This window comes from Vidua chalybeata, chromosome 2 (assembly GCF_026979565.1).
Source record: "Vidua chalybeata isolate OUT-0048 chromosome 2, bVidCha1 merged haplotype, whole genome shotgun sequence".
Taxonomy (NCBI): Eukaryota; Metazoa; Chordata; class Aves; order Passeriformes; family Viduidae; genus Vidua; species Vidua chalybeata.
Window position 1 is genome coordinate 102206365 of NC_071531.1, and position 17196 is coordinate 102223560.

General features: G+C 40.5%; 2 protein-coding genes across 8 annotated transcripts in view; one reads left to right on the top strand and one right to left on the bottom strand.

Moving 5' to 3' along the window:
• Positions 1–100: 100 nt before the first annotated feature.
• On the top strand, positions 101–3979 carry ATP5PF (ATP synthase peripheral stalk subunit F6). 6 transcript variants are annotated; one of them, XM_053936306.1, is made up of 4 exons: positions 101–199; positions 804–986; positions 2272–2396; positions 3856–3979. In XM_053936306.1, exons 2-4 carry the CDS (start codon positions 817–819, stop codon positions 3882–3884), a joined length of 324 nt encoding a protein of 107 aa, XP_053792281.1. In that variant the 5' UTR covers positions 101–199; positions 804–816; the 3' UTR covers positions 3885–3979. The 6 variants fall into 6 exon arrangements, with proteins under 6 accessions (XP_053792281.1, XP_053792280.1, XP_053792282.1 ...); XM_053936305.1 differs by having other exon boundaries at positions 109–199; positions 807–986; XM_053936307.1 differs by having other exon boundaries at positions 165–247; positions 807–986.
• Positions 3980–4847: 868 nt separating this feature from the next.
• Positions 4848–17196, bottom strand: part of JAM2 (junctional adhesion molecule 2) — a 45612-nt gene continuing 33263 nt past the window's right edge. The window contains exons 5-10 of one of the 2 annotated variants that reach the window (XM_053936302.1): positions 15360–15565; positions 13073–13175; positions 11524–11631; positions 10546–10561; positions 9748–9781; positions 4848–8822 (exon numbers count right to left, since the gene is read on the bottom strand). In XM_053936302.1, coding sequence (XP_053792277.1) covers positions 8790–8822; positions 9748–9781; positions 10546–10561; positions 11524–11631; positions 13073–13175; positions 15360–15565 — 500 coding nt within the window. In that variant the 3' untranslated portion in view covers positions 4848–8789. Of the gene's footprint in view, positions 8823–9747; positions 9782–10545; positions 11441–11523; positions 11632–13072; positions 13176–15359; positions 15566–17196 lie in introns of those variants that run through there. The other variant, XM_053936303.1, reaches the window with a different exon arrangement.

Sequence of the window (17196 nt, forward strand, 5' to 3'; positions counted from 1 at the left end):
AGGACCGGCTCCGGGAGCGGGCAGCGCCAGAATCGGGGCGGCGCGCAGGCCCAGCGCGGGGAAACGCGCGACACCGCCGCGCCCCCGCACGAACTACGACTCCCGGCGGCCCCCGCGCGGGAACTACGGCCCCCGGCGGCTCCCGCGGCTCCGGAAGGCCCTGAGCCTCTTTCCCTCAGTTGGAAGTGGCTCTGTGCGGGTACGATGCGTGCTGCGCTCTCCCGGGGCTCTTGCAGCGTTACCCCAGGTCCCAGCGGGCGCTAAGCGGGGCCAGACTGTGTGTGCGGATGGAGGAGCTCCGGCTGTGCGCGGGCGAGGCGGGGGACGGGGATGGGATGGTGGTTCCCGGCGCGCACTGCGAGGGCGGCGGGGCCGAGCTGAGGCGGTGGTTCGGCCAAGGTGACTCTGGGGTTGAAATTGTCACCTTTTTTCCTACTTAAACAACGCGAAGAGCGGAATTCACGGTTTGTCTGGGTTGTTCTGTCGTGGTTCCTTACCGAACGGGTCGCGGAGCTGCCGTGGGATCACGGTGCCCTCGGGTTCAATGGTTTCTGAAATTTCCCCTCCCCCCGCCATGCTGTTTTAAATAACCTTTGAATACCTCTCTGCTTTAAAGTTCAGCTCCAAAGTACATTTTTCTTTCTTCTTATGCATTTATCTTAATAAGATCTTAAAGGAAATATCTTTTAAATACTTTTCTGGTTTCAGCTCCAAGCTATTTTGTTCCTGCTTTTTAAATGCATTTATTATATCGTTGTGACTAACTCTTTATTCCTGCTTTTGTGTTTTATTAATGGTTAAAGTAGTAGTGCCATCATGATCCTGCAGCAGATCTTGCGGCTCTCCTCCTTTTTCCACTCCGCTGTGTCCGTTCACGTGCGCAGGAACATTGGGCTCTCTGCGATTGTCTTCAACAAGACAAAAGAACTCGACCCGGTCCAGAAGCTCTTCTTGGACAAGATCAGAGAGTACAACACGAAGAGCAAGTAAGTAAAGGAAATTGTCTTACGGAGGGGGCTGATGGCAAAAGGGGAATATCTGTTGATTTTGACATAAAAACATCAGACCTGAAGGTGGTTGATTTTTGACAATTTGATACTCCTGTAGGCCGGTCTGTAAATGTTTAAGGTGTGTTTTCCTGCAACACTTATGGTTTCACTAGTGGGAAAGGTTGTTCTTGCATATCTAATAGAAGATACCAATTTTTTTCCCCTTAAAAAAGAAAAAATCTGATGTCATTCTTCTTGGCAATTAAGCCACACAGTTAAAGTCTCTTGCATGCTGCATGAATGTACTGGTATGTTAATTTTTACCCACCTACATGCTCTATAACTAGAGGGGAAAAAAGCTAAACAACCTTTTTTTTTTTTTTTTTTTTTTTGCTTGGGGAAAACAGTTATTCTGTAGTCTTGTTTCCAGAAGCTGAATGGAAATAGCATCCAAAACCAGTTGAGAATTAATGGAATTATCAGGATGGTTCATTTAACATCTTAAGTTAATAAGCAGTTCCTTCAAATGGAATCTTAGATTCTTGTAATGTTTCAATGAACTGCTGACCATGAAACAAAAACTATAGTAATTGTGTGTCATTTATTCTCAGGAAGTATTCCTGGGAAGGAATTAAGATGCTTCTTAGCTCTACTGGTAGAACATGTGTCTGTCCTTACCTACAAACCTATCTGTGTAGGGAGGCAGATATTTGGTGGGCTCTAAGCTTGGATCCTGTGCTGGTACAACTGAGTGCTGGCAATCTAAAGAGTTACTGTTTTAGTTATCTGATGCTTGAATCCCAAGAAGCTCCTGTTGTGGAGGGGATTTTTGCTTCTTTAGTATTTAAAATGCATTTTCTTGGTAAGAACAGTTAAGCTTTACTAACTGAGATAACTAGTTCAGAGACAGAAGAGTTGCGAATCACAGTTTTGTTAGGAATTCACACCTGGAACAAACAAAACTAAAAGCCTGGAGAGCCTCCATACTCATCAGTGTTTTTGCCTCATAAGACCACCTTTTATCTCAAAAGGCTTGGATTTTCATCCCTAATAGTTGGATTTTCATCACTGACAGCAGAAAACCTTTACCCTGAAAATCTTGTTTGTGTGTAAGGTAAGGAGGCCCTAAGGTGTCATATCTTGAGTTTTGTAAATATTTTAAATTATTTCCTTTGACTGGCTGTTAGGAAGGTTTTAATTTATAAATAGGATTGAAAATGTAGAATTTTCCATGTGAAATATTAGAACAGAGTTGTTAATCACAACTTTTAATGTTTATTAGGCAAGCTGGAGGGCCTGTTGATACAGGACCTGAATTTCAAAAAGATTTGAATGAATCCCTTGCAAGACTCCAACGGGCATACGGTGAGGGAGATCTCACCAAGTTTCCAGAATTTAAATTTGAGGGTGAGTTAACAATCTTACTGAATTCTAATTGCAATGAGGCATGTTCACTGGCAGGTTTTTTAAATTCCCCTTTAGTTTATATTTGTAGCATTAATTTTGTGTAAAATGCCCTCTGGGAATCTTGTGCTTTTGCACAGTTCACATCTGTTTCCATGTAACTCCTATTTTGATTATTTGCCTTTTTTAGCAGAGATGTGGTCTTCGTTATACTAATGATTAGCAAAGCTCGCAGTCAGATCAGGCTATCTTAATTGTCCTTCAGAAAGAAGGACAGCCTAAAGAAAGAGCTCAAATAGAAATAGCCTGGGGTTTGTATTTTTCTCATCTTGCCAAAAAGATCAGCAGGCTATAATGTGAATATCAGTCTTAATATCATCCAAACTGTGACTTGTTTGATTTTGTAAGCTCCTCTGGAAAGCCACTGATTTCAGAAAATGAACATAGGACTTAACTTCCTTACTTATGAATATTTTATGGCTAAATTATATTAAACCTTTTTCTTCATCTATCTGGATATGACTTCTTTTTAACTGCTCTAAGTTTGTTTTAGTGTGGAAGGGAAAGGGCACATAGCATGAGGCTTTGTGGGTATCTGGCAGCCAGCCAAGGCCAAGCAACCATAGTCAGCAACTTGTAGTTCTGATCAGACTGTCTGGGAATTCTAATTTAGACTTGGAGCACACTTGAAAATGTTTTGGGTTTTGTAAGTATTTCAGTTGGGTAAAGTTGGTATCAGGTTGTTACTGGCGCATATAAAACAGAGTACCTGTAAAGTAGGAGGTATGGTTTTCCTTTTTTTATTTTTCCACAATTTTAGGGATGTAATTTCTCTACATTCAGATTTATTTCTGTGCCATATGTGAAACTATGCACATTAAAATTTTACTTGTTTTTGTAAGGAAAAAGAATTTGTGTGGCCATAGGAACAGAGCAAAGCACAGACACAACATGACTTTGTTCTTTTGCCACTGTTTCCTATCTTTGGTCTAATTTCAATTACGTTTCAAATTGTAATTAATATGAGTAATTATATGAGTAGGAACATCAAATTTTTTTACCTTAGGGATGCTTACTATAAGCTAAGCCTTGCCTCTAAGACTTTGTATTAAAGACAGCAGGTATTAGTAGTCCAAAGCCCTAACCTTTGTGAGCCTGTATCTTTGACATCAAGAACTCCTTGGTCAGTGTTTGCATGTCACTAAAAGCTGTTTAGGCAGAATATTACTGAGGCTTAGCCTTGATACATAACTCCCACAAGGTGAAAAAGACCTGTCTCCAGCCTAGTTACTGTTTACTGCTGCCCACATTTAATCAGTCCGTGGGGGTGTAGACTGCAATGCACTGCTTTACGTTGCCAATGTAATGGTTAGTTTTCTTTGAATTACAAATTAATTGTGGTGTTTGAAAATGGAATACAAAGAGACTAATAGGAATTTTCTCTCTCCCATTCCTCCTGCAGAGCCCAAGTTTGAGGAGACTCCAAAGTGATCTCTGCAGCTTGTACACCAAACAGCAATGTACAGGCATGGAGTTGCTGAAAATGGCACCAGTTGTAATTTAATAAATGTAGTACTTCAATTTGATTTCAGTGGTGTGAAGAAGCTCTTAACTGCATGGTGAGTGTAGCTAGCTGTGATCATCAACTCTTACATGACAGAGGCAGCTGAATAGTGCTGCTCTGTGTTAACTGCAAAACTCCTTTGTGTGCTGTGTTTTAATGCTTAGATATTATAACACTTATAATGATATACCAGGAAGGAACTATTTGTTCTGTTGAGTTTATCCAAAAGCCTTCTGCAGAAAAAAAAAATCTCCATTAACCTTAAGCCTGTAGCAAAGCCCTACGGTAGTGATGGAGCTGCACAGTCAAAAGCATAGGCACAAATGCCCTAATTCTTCACTGCATCAATGCACACAAAGGTGATGAAGTTAATCTTCCAGAAGAAAATGAAATCCGCTAAAGAGATTGTAAGGTGTGAATTTCTGCGACTGAGCTATTGGCACAAACACTTTAGCTTCTGAGGAGCTATTTATTTATAATAATTATATCTGAGAAACTACATAAACACTTTGACAGAGTCTACATACTACAGTTTGAATTGTATTGATGTGATTTTTCTTCAGATTGAAACTACATACGCAGTCTACAGAGAGAGAGACTTCCACGTTAAACACTAAAACACTGCTTGAGCTTTTATTACAGGAGGATTTCTTTTGTCAGCATAGTGAGTTTACTTCTACACACTTTGAAATTGTATCAGATTTGCCAAAATCATCTCTAAGTCCTAGTAAATCAGAATTGCAGGAGAAATTCAGCCCTTGACAATGGTTGAAACACAAGTAGTGAGGTCATCTGTGAAAGTTATTTGAATAGATTGTTCCAAGCTGCAAGGGTGAATCTTGTATTGCTGCATGTACATATGAACAAAATGAGAAGCTTTCACACAGAACTAAATTGAATAGACAAGTTAATTTGTCTTTAAAGTTTATTTGGGAGTTGTTCTTATTTTTTTAAATGCCATCACAGCTAGGTTGACTAAATATTGGTAGTTTCTATTTTCAGCATGTAAGACATGGAAACAATATTTACAGAGCAGAGGTCAAAAGATCCCTTGATGTTGTGGTTTAACCCCAGCTGGCAACTAAGCATCCCATAGCCTCTGGCTCACTCCCTGTCCCGTTTCCCTTCTGTAGGGAAGGGAATTAGAAACAAAATTTGTGGGTTGAGATAAAGCACTTAAATAATTGAACCAAAGTAATAGTAGGGGAAAAAGAGAGAGAGAAAACCTGAGAAGTCTTTCTCATTAAGTGATGCAGAGCACACGTGCTAATCACCACTCACTGATGCCCAGCCTGTTCCCCAGCAGCAAATGGCCCCTCCCAGCCAACTTCCCCCCAGTTTAGATACGGGGCATGATGTTATATCCCTTTGCCCAGTTCAGGTCAGGGTCCTCCTGGCCCTGTTCCCTCATGGCTTGAGCACCTTCTCACTGGCAGAGCATCAGACACAGAAAAGTCTTTGACTCGGGTAAGTACTGCTGAGCAACAACTGAAACATTATTGTGTTATTGATATTATTCTAATACTAATTAAAAAATTCTAATACTAATTAAAAAACCCAGCTCTGTATCAGCTACTAGGAAGAAAATTAACTCCCAGCTGAAACCAGAAAAGTAGTAGCTGCTTACTCTATATCATTTATCATGCCAGATCCCACAGTTCCCAATATACCACCACCTTTCCAATATTTTTATAGATGCACACACATACACCATTTCCTTAATCTACAGACAATCCCTGTAGAAGTCTATTGAATTAATTTAGTCCGTGACTTTTGGCTTATGACAGTCGTGACTTGCGAGTGTCATAAACAGTCTTTCAGGGCAGGAAAGAGGGTGTCTAGTGTTGGATTGTTGCATGTTGAAGCCAGTTCTCATTCCGTCACTGCTCTGCTTGTCCAGTTACATCAAAGTTCATTCTTAATATGGCAGTTGAAGGCAAGTTGGGTTCAGATCCCCAAAGCTGGAGGGGTGGAGTCAGGCACCATGAGGTGCCCAGTGCAATCATGGGCATGTAGCTGACATAGAAGTGCTAAAACACAACAATTAACATCACACAATGCACTGGCTGTTCAATCAAATCCACTCAATGCACAAACCAGACTTGCCCGTCCTCCCGTCTTAACAAGCGTGTCCAAGTCCTCGAGCAAAAACAATGGCATAGATGAGTTTGCCTTTGCCCAAGGCAGGAACAACCCAGACTGTCTTCCGCAGCACAGTTTTCATATGCACTGCAGGAACTTTATTCTCTTCTACAGTAAAAGTTTTGATTGGGCAGGGCCAGCCCACTCGGCAGATCTTCTAGTGCTCACTCACCAGGTGGCCTTTGCCAATGTGCATCCCAATGTTTGAAGGTTGCCCCTGGCCATTGCTCTCAGTGTAGTCTAACAGTCCAATGGATCATGTAGTTTTCTCAGCTGGTGCCTAATACAATATACCCACCCATGTTCCTTGGCCCAAGCATCTATGAGTGTTTTCCAAGTATTTATAGTTCATTCTGTTCAAAAGCCTGGTGTTGCTCAGGGCCCCATGTGAAATCATTCTTCTGAATTGCTTGATAAAGAGGGCTTACATGGTTCGGAATATGCATTTTCAAAAAACCCACATCTAAGAGAGCTTACTTTTTGAAGAAATGGATTAGAATTCCTTTCCGTAGGATCAGGGGTAAGTTCAGCCCTTCCACTCTGCCTGGGAAACCATCCACTGGAGACGGGAGTAGCAGCTTTCCTGAAAGAACCCCTATTTGGGATTGTTTTCCTTAGAATTCATGTCTCTAGGGTCAAGGTAGGTCTCCCATCCCAATTCTTCATGCCTTCTCTGTGGTCTCCCAGCTAAACCCACAGGGTATCCCGTAGCATGTACCTTCCATGTCCTCCCTCTTGAGCCAACGCTTACTGTCATTATCCTGGGTCTGTAGAGGTGGGGAAAAGAACATAACCTCTTTGAACTGCTGAAACTCCTGGGACAGTTTATCTGATAGTTTCTTAACAGATGAGAGAGGAAGAGAGATTGTCTTCACATTCCCAGAGATGGCAAGCCACTGTATCCACAGATGGTGGTGTGATGTCTTTTTAGATTAATGTTGCTAGTGGGTTGGTGTGTACTCTTGGTACACCTGCAAACTTCCACCACATGGGTCACGTGCAGAGGAATTGGTCTGGATCTGTGGGAACCTTGTATTGTCCAGATCAAAATAAATCTCTAGCATGGCTAATTCCCTCAAGTATTGGCTATCTTTCCACTTGTATGGTGACATGTAACATCATTCTTGTAAAGATACCTTTCCTTCAGGCTTGACAGGAGTTGCTTCCAGAGGCTGGGAACTTGTGTCTCTCTTGCAATCACCTTGTCAATGCATGCTTTCTTAGAAAGTGATTCCTACCCTCTAAATTCCTATCTGTTAGTCCTGTTATCCCAGCATTGGAACAGCTAGGTGGTAGTTTGCTCATCAGGACAACAGCTGAAATATTTATATATATCCTGCAGCTCACTCAGGAATAAGGATTGAGTGGTTGCCTCTTGTTGGCCTGTTACTGAAGTTTGTGTAGGTACAGTATATGTTGGGGTTTTGGTAGCCACAGATCGTTTCTTAACCCTAAAGAAGGCCTGAACCATATGTAACAACATACTGATTGATACCAAAAGGACCAGGTTGGTTTCAAGGGTAGTCACAGGATATGCAAAGTCTTTAAAATTCTGAAATGCTATTGTAATCATCCTGGAGAGGAAGGAAGGTGTTTTTCCCATGGGTTTGCTCTCTGCGGGTAAAAGGCAGTAGATGTAACTGTGGGTAGTTTCCACCAGATGGCTCCCAAAGGGCAGTGGGGGACACACACCGGACAGGCTCATGACCAGCCATTCTATCATATCACAAGCCAGTACAACACAGAACAACGCAGTGATAACCTTAGCCTAGGCCTAGAGCAAATGAATCAATATGGTGACCAGCAACTATTAAACCAATACAATGAAGGCTTACAGCAAACTTGTTTTAACATGCTCTAGTCAGATCTTTTTTTTTTTTTTATTTCAACCTTTTGAGTCCCATGTTGAGTGCCAAAAAGAACTGCCAGCAGCTCAGTCCCATGTGGCTGCTTGCTCACTGTCCCCACCCCAGCCCTGTGGGAGAACTAGGAAAAAAGCTGGTGGGTTGAGAGAACATTTTAATAATTGAAACAAAGTAAAATAAGATACTAATAATACTAATGATATTAATAACAACAACAATATGAATTGTAGTGAAAAGGAGAGAGAGGAGTAAAGCCCAAGAAAGGCAAGTGATGCACAACAGTTTCTCACCACCCACTGACTGATGACCAGCCTGTCCCCCAGCAGCAGTTGGCTCCTCCAGGCCAACTTCCCCAATTTAAATACTGGGCATGATGTTCTGGCGTGGAGGTGGTCACCAAGCACCAAGCCTGTTTGAGTTCCAGAAGTGTTTGGACAATGTGACGGGCACATGGTGTGATTCTTGGGGTGTCCTGTGCAGGGCCAGGAGTTGGACTTCATGATCCTGATGGGTCCCTTCCAACTCAGCTTATTCTGTGATTCTGTGTGTATCCCTTTGGACAACTCAGATGAGCTGTCCCAGCCATGCTCTGTCCCTGCTTCTTTTGCACCTCCTCACGGGAAGACCATGGGAATCTGAGGACTCCTTGACTTGGAGTAAGCACTACTCAGCAGCAACTAAAACATCAGGGTGTTATCAACTTTATTCTCATATTAAATCCAAAACACAGCTACTATAAAGAGAATTATCCCAGCTGAAACCAGGACATGGATACTTTTGTATAACAAGTAGTAATTTGATGTCCCTCACAGAGGCTGAAATCTTCTAAATAACAAAGGACTTGGTATGCTTGAAATCCTAAATGAAGCAAACAAGGTTACAATAAATAACAGTTCAAAGATTTTAAGCAGGTTAATATTTAGTGTACATTTCAGAAGAAACTAAGGCACTGAGCTTGACAAGAAATGTGTCTGATGTACTGTTAGTAAATGTTTATTCTTTTCTGAGACAGGAAGGCTACAAAATGCACTCTACACATAAATACAGGTATCAAACAGTTCTGTTCAGCATCTGATTTTTAAGTGCATTAACAATGATAAACAGATACCATAGCTCTTCAAAGCTTTATCTTTCTCACTCAGAGCAAACAGATGGTCTCAGGAAGTTTCTTATATACATACTAGGTCAAGGATTAAGCTTATGCAATTTAGTATGTTTTGTTTCGATTAAGGAAATGGGTGGTGTTCAGGGATCTTTTAAGGTTATACCAGTGTTACTCATGCTACTTAAACTCCTAATGTCCTTAAACTGTAGATAGTGATATTCAGTCACTCCTAGTTGAAGTTTTACTTAGAACTCTATTCTTTTTGCACCATTCTGAAAAGCTGGAATGATGTAGATGTAGTTAAAGCCTTTGGAGCCGACTCAAGGAAGTGGGGGCGGAAGTAGTAAATTCAGCTTCCATATTTAGTCAAGTTTTTTGACCCACATTATTCTTAGAAGAGTTAGGGCCCAATCTTTCATTGCTGTCTTGGACTGTGTCTCAGTTAGTTAATCAATGTGTACAAGAAGATGCAAAGTATGGAGCAAAGTGCTGCAGCTGTGTTTCACTTAAGATTATGCAATAGGAAGCGGTAAATAGAGACAGAGATAAAGTGTCACCAGGTATGGGCACGGCAGGAGTGAGGAGTTTGTGTACATGTGGAAAGACATTACAAAGATCTAAGGAACTTTGAAGATATCTAAAGCTTTAAAAATATACTAATGAATACAGAAGACTTGCCTTTTCACTTGTAGATTGATAGTTCGTCTTCTTTCTGTTAACAGAGGTATACAGGTATAACAGAGGTATAAGGAATACAGGTTAAATAGTGACTTTTCCAGTGCTGGGTTTACCTCTTTGGGAGCCTTATATATTAATGCATTTTTCCAGATTTCCAGCAATCCTCAGGGATTTTTTTCCCCTCCTCTTAGAAAAAACTTACAGTAACAAATCCATTGAATGCTTTTAGATATCAGTCATTATCTCATAAATCACTGCCAAACACCTTCTCTAGCTTGTCTTTCCAAGTCTTCCAGTTACACTTTTTGTCTAGCTCATCACCAAAACTAAAATAGCTTGAGGAATTCTGACTTGCTACTAAGAAATTTGAGTGAAATAAATCCATATCAAAGGAATAGACCAGGCACTGTCAGAAAGTTTCCACCAGTTATATTTTTACAAAACACTTCCTGAAATAACTTGTAGATATGGATATGAGAGCAGTTCAATTTGGTTCTGATTGTCTTTTGTCTAGTTTGAAGAGGAGACGCATGAATAGCTGAGTTAGGAGTGTAAGCTATAACTATGTAAAAAGACACATCTCTTGTGTATTTGCCACATAATGTAATGATTCACTTTCTGACCAACACACTAGTTTCTATTAAGGAAAGTAGCTAGTGTGTAGGATCAGATTTATCTCAGTGTCAAGAAAGCTATTGCACAAAAATGATGTTAGAAAGGCTGTAAAAATCATTATAGTTACTAAATAATCTGAAATGTAAATGAGGTTTGCAGTGATTTATGTACTTGCTTACTTACTGGGAAGAACTTTCCTCTGAAAAAGAAAGAAAGAAAAGAGAAGAATTAGCACAAGAACAGTTTCCTTAGCTGATTTGAAGTTCTTTGAAATAGTTATTCCTAGAATATTCAGCTCTTCAGTTTCTAGAAGGAGTTTCTGAACCAAATGCCTCTTTTTGGTGTAGTGAGTTTAGGCAGAAGAAAGATTAGGTTGCTTTCAAGGGTAATGAAGCTCCAAGTGAACTCTAACGAGCAGCTCTGTAGCCTCTGGTAATTTCAGGCAGCTGACCTTTACAGACCCCAATGTTTGGCATCTGTTGTTGCTGTGCTCAAGCCTATAGGTACCAATGTAAAGGCTACCGAGGGGGTTGCTGGATGTCAAGCTTTATGCAGCAATCCCTAAAAGCAAACTTTTTCCATGGCCCAGAGGAAGAAGACAGTTAATTTAGTTTCCCTTTCATCAGAATTTAATTGGTCAGGCATTGTTGACTAAAATGGGCTTAATTTTATTTTGCCTTTCTTAGGCATTCCTTATCAAAATGAGGGTGGAGAGGTTCCAAGAACCAGAGTCAGGCTTGTTGCTTTCCTTAGGTTGTTCTTTGGTAGCCTTGCACAAACATCTCCATGTCATTTTCAAAGTACCTTTTGCAGTAGATGTTGGCAGAACAAAATGTCTGCACAAAATGTTGCTGTTTTAATGCTCTCTAGCTTTAGTACCATGGAGCTAGAACCTTTATGGAAAGGAGGACATCAGAATCATAAAATCATGGAACGGTTTGGGTAGGAAGGGACCTTAATGATCATCTGGTTCTAAATCCTTGCCATAAGCAGGGACACCTTCCACTAGATCTGGTTGCTCAGGACTCCCTCCAACCTGTCCTTGAACACTTCTAGGGATGGGGCATCCACAGCTTCTCTAGGCAAGAGAGAGTATCATGGAAACACTGCTAAATAAAGACATTTTTTGACTCAAGAAAGGAGTGATTTTATTCTACTTACTTGCAAAGTAACCCTTTTTTTGGGCGTAGAATACTCCAAGGCCACACAGCACCATCACCAGAGCCACTAATACTACAGCCACAATGATACCGCTTACATTAAGGTCATCTGTAATTATAAAGCAGAAGTCCTATGTTGTAAATTGCAAAAATTTCCACTGGCTAGATTTTTCCCTAATTAACACAGGGATTTTTGTATCTATAGGTGGGCTGTGGCCCAAGATGCGTAAGTTAATTAGTAACAGTTAGATGTATTTAAGCAGTAAAAAAGCACTAATGTGCCACAGTCACTTTAACAGAAGTGCTTGGTACACATCAACTGCTTAGTTTGGGTCAAAAGTAAGGAAAGAATAAGAAGGACCAAGGGATACATATTCTTTATCATATCTACCCCAGATAAGTATTACCCAAGTCAAATATATCTGAGGAAAACCATAATGAAATCTTTGTAAGTGTTAAAGCAAGTTTCTTCATATAGTTAATTTGCTTAACACAACTGAAACAGCTGATGGCAATTGAGTTCCACTTCTAAAGAACTCTTCAAATTAGTTATTTGAAACGCGATGATTTCTAAATTTTTAAATAGCAAGGCTTTTAAAATACCACACAATAAAGTTGAGTTTTCTGAAGTTAAGCTCTACACCAGGCTACTGAAACATCTGGCCATTTTTATTTTGAAGGTGATGGCTTGACTTCAACCATGACAAAGACCACACCCATATCCTGATATAATCACTAAGAGTTTCAGACTACTATTCATTTTAGGAAAACCAAAATTATCAAGAAGCAGAAACATTTTCATAGCTTTTTGTTATGTTTCCAATTATTTGGATCCCAACTTTAGGCATATTTTAATATATGGTTGAGATTTTTACCCCAAAACCTAACGAATTTTTGTACAATTTAGGCTGACAGCAGTTTAGGATTTAGTGCATATTTTCACAAAGCGATTCTATCTCAGTAGCTTGAGGAACATTTGTTCATAATCCACCAAGAATGCATTAAAACCCATGACACAGTGATTTTCAGCTAAGTTTCATGAAAGCATCATATGGAACTTTGCAGTTCCATGTGCTGCTTTATGGAACACTTCAACAGGATCTTCCCTGCAGTAGTTATTAGGATTTGTTACCCTTTGCTTTCCTATGATATCTGCAAGAACCAGTTGTATATTTTGCAAAAAAAACCCTCACACATTTTGGGTTATTACAGACTGTTACATTAATATTTCCCATGAATGAATCCCAAAAGGGAGGCTTTATGTAAAGAAAATACCCCAGTGGACTGGCACACTCTTCTGTAAGCCTTCCACAAAAACATTTGGAAATATTAAAGTTCTTATATGGCTGATGTTTTTCTGTGAAGTTCAGTGTTTAGCAATCTAAAAGCTAATTACTGCGATAAGGAACTTATTATTTCTCCTCCCCCCATATGCCATAATCAAATAAAAATATTTAATTCAGCCTGGTCTTAGATTCTTAGTTACACCATGCAATTACATAAATCCTCCTGCAAGACTGTTTTCCACCATTATTTTCTTTAATACATACCAACTTGCATTCGCTTCACTGAGCATTTCTGAGATAATCCAATCCCATTAGAGGCTTCACAGAAATACTCTCCAGTGTCATTCTTTGTAACTGTATTAAACAGCTGTTAAGAAACAGTCCAAAACCATTATCAGAACAGGGGAAAAAAATCCTGTAGGATAGAAATTTTGACATGTCAATGTACATTTGTTTGTTTCAAACAAATGAAACCCAAAAAACCCTGAAGGCAAATAAGAAATTCTGGTCCATTTCAACCTTGTAACAGCTCCCTAGTCACATTCCCTTCCCTGGTCCTTCAACTTCTACTTGTTGCCTAAGAGGTTCCTTTAGATGGACATTTAACTCAGTGGAGTGTATCTACAAGGAAATTAATTTTCAGTGGACAAGAACTTTCCACTTTTATAATAATAATAATATCCACTTTTTTAGATGTGCTCTAATTTCAGAATACTTGAAATCAGTTTCTTCATTTTATCAAAACAACCCCGTTAACTGATCCTTCCAAAAACTTTACACATACTACTTACGATGCATGCTGAAATTTTTCGGAAGTAAAGAGTTGTTTGGGTGGTTCTCAACCCTCCAAAAATGCACTTTGTCTTCTTCCAACAGAGAAATGCTAAACCATACTATTTTTCAAATACTACTACTGTAAAAATGAAAATGAAATGAAAATGAGACTGTAGCAGGACATCTCCCCCCACCATAGAAGAGCTTATCTCTTACTTGTTAGTTGGTGCAATAACTCAGAGCATCTTGCTCTTACATAAGCCTCACATGAGCCTTGGTGAAGTAACTCAATCAGGACAGTTTATCTTGTAGTGAATTATTTCATTGCTATGGGATTGATGATTTCAGCTGACAGTAAACATCTTGCTGTGGAAGCAGATGTGGAAAGACAAGCTGGAATTTCTGACTGACATACACTTCACAAATTATAAAAGCTACACCATATTTTCACAAAGCAGAAATCTTCCGCACATTCCCTGGAAATGTGTGGGGTCTCCTCACCAAAGTCAGTGCCCCACTTTGTGGTTACTCTCCTGGGGGCTGTGTAAGGACTCTGTATGCTATCAGCAATTAGGTGGTAAGTTACATTGACTCCTAACCTATACTATTTCCTTGCTAGCTGTAATATAGGTACCTTAATGTCATGCACTGTTTTATATAATCTACTAGTAGTTCTTTTATTTTACACTGTGTAATAAATAACTGTTTAAGGCCTCTTGTCTGTGACTTTCTGCCAATTTGATAAGTAACTCATTTCATAATAAACCTAACCGTTCACTTTTATGAACTTGTGAGCCAGAGCGATTTAGGTGCAGGTCACCTAAGTAGAGCTGCAAAAAATGTAAGCCTAAGGCAGGGCTTTTCTAAAGCTCTCACTTGATCCGTAGCAAAGAGATGGATAGAAACTGACTGATGTCAATTCCAGTATTTCTATTTTCTTAATTATTAGACTTGTTAACTGTTTCTTTTTAACGTGTGCCATACTTAGATATTTTCAGAAGTGATTAGTAAGTTTGAGTAGTCTACCTGATTTCCGTGATGAGCATTCAAAACATCTGAATGCTTAGTCATACTTCAGTTTCCATGTTTGATTTTGCACAACAGTAGTGTTCTTAGAACAGCTCTTTACTTCTGAAAACTCTCAGCTTCCTAAGTAGCATCAAGTTCTTTTGAAGGATCAGCTAATGGGGGAAGAATGAGAGAGACAGCCAGCTCTGAAGGAAAACAAAACCCAACATCACAACCCACAAAACAAACTACAACTAAAACAAAGAACTAAGCTTACAGTCCCAACTCAGTCCCACTGACTTCACAGGTTCTGGATGGGAACTTGTAAATGGCATTGGATTGCAGAGTTTCTGTACTGCCCTGAGTGCTGCACTCCCCTTGAAGTGTATGAAGCTACTATTCCAAATTTTAAGGTTCTGTCAAATATATCTCTGTTGCCATACTGAAACCTCATTCTCACCTGGCACTAGTTTACCAACTGACAAGGTAAAATTTGTCATGTATTTCTAGATTCTCAATTATCACTACTGTAGCCTTGCACCTCACCCAGTTTGAGTGTATCATTCAATGTCTCATTCAATGTCTATGGCTTGTCACTGGTTTGAGGCAGAAACCACCTTCTACATTTCTCAGCACATTTCAGCATGACATTGACCTCCAACAAAGACCTTGTGAATTTTTGGATTTAGACCCCTGTGCATAATTTTACTGAACAGTAAATTTGGTCTCCTTGATAGCTGTCTATGACAGAGTTGGTTATTACACTTACCAGAGTGCCAGACTTTTTATTCATGGTGTAAGTTATGTTTGCTGCTCTAGCACTGCCTGTTCCTGTCTTCTCCAGCAAGGCAACACCATTCTTGTACCACTGGTATTCAGACGGAGGGGAGCCCTCAGTTTCCTTACAACTCATCTGCACGACCGTTCCTGTCATTGCGGAGCTGGGTACCTCACACACTGGAGTGGTCGGAGCAACTGGACAGTGAAATTGAACTTGTTACACACGTACTTATACTGTCCACATGTGTCAGAGTCTGAAATAGTTCATGCCTCAAACATTGATGCAAAGTTTTGCCCATTATAACAAAAACTGTATAAAGAAGCTACAACCAAAGAAGCCTCCCTTAAGATACCTGACTTGGACTTTGGACTGAAAGTCAAAGTGCTGAGATTAAATAAAGTGAAAACTCATTCTTCAATCACCTGAAACAAGCAAGTAAACAAGGAAAAGAATGTGAGCCAAACCGAGCTCATGCTAAGAATCATCTCGGGCTTGCTTTGGAGTGAGGAAGCCATAGAGTGTCACTGATGGTGGAGACAGGAATGTGACATATCCACACTGAGGTTCATGCAGCAACAGCCAGAGTTTATTGATGTGTGACCTCTTTGAATTTCCCGCGCTTACAGATATTATTGGTCAAAGGTCTTAACTCTGCACAGTTCACTGGCCAATGATACAGGTGCATTCCTGGTTCAAAGGGATTGGCTGGGGTCCCCTTATTTGAACTTGAATTCAGCCTATCGACTTAAAACCTGGGGACTTGTTTACTCCTTATTCTCTAACGAGCTAGGCTGGTTGAGTTGGTATCTGTTATGGCCTAATTATCTGTGCAGCTACAGACCAGCTATAGCTGTCACAGTAGCCCGCAGACCCATTTGTTGGGAGCAGGTTTGCACAGATTTTCCCCCCAGCCGATGCAGGGGGAGGAAGTTTCGGTGTATTATAATCTCTGCTCAGGGGCAGGGAACCCATCCTCCCTTACACAAACTGGCTCTGGAATGCCCAACATCCCACATCCATGGGACATTCACGTGAGAGGCAGCTGGGGGGGTGCCTTAATCCATCAAAGGCTCCCTAAAGTGCTCCCCAGTGTCATTCCTGAAGCCTTGCTCCACAGGACTGCATGTGATGCAACAAACCCAGCATATTGTAAGAGGCAATGGCAAACTCCCCTTGCCCCCCAAGGGAGGAGCCTGGATTTTCCTACCTAGCCTGGGTGTATATTAACCAATTAGATTCTATGCTTTCAGGGGGGACCTTCACCACCAAGAAGACCAGCTGGAGAGGATCAGTGAAACATCATTGGGATCCATGGAGTGGTGGTATTTTCCTTATTCTGTCCCTGTTACTCTCTGACCCTCCCACCTATTTCTTATTTCTCTCTCTCTCCTTCTCTCATATATTTACTATTAAATAAACTCCATACTATTGTCACTGGCATATGGTCTCATTTGCACCTTAATTTGGGCAGGGGCATTTCTAAGAACTTTACTGATGGGATCATGGTAACATGACAGCAGGCTGACAGTCATTGTGAGGAGGTGAGCACTTGTGCATGTTTGATAACTACCATATCAATGAAATGAGGTGTAGGAGAAGGGCTGGAAGGCACCATCCTGCTACTGAGAGCACAGTAAAATTTATGAGTTGCTAAAAATGAAAGAGATGCTTACTGCCAGCCTCCCCCCACCATATGCTGTGTCATCCTGTCTCCAGTCTGTGCACTTTCATCCAACCCCAGAGAGTTTGTTTCACTTTGTTTCTTGTATGCAACCTCTTGTTCACAGACAGATGGGATAACTTGGAATCTGAAGTCCAGCAATTG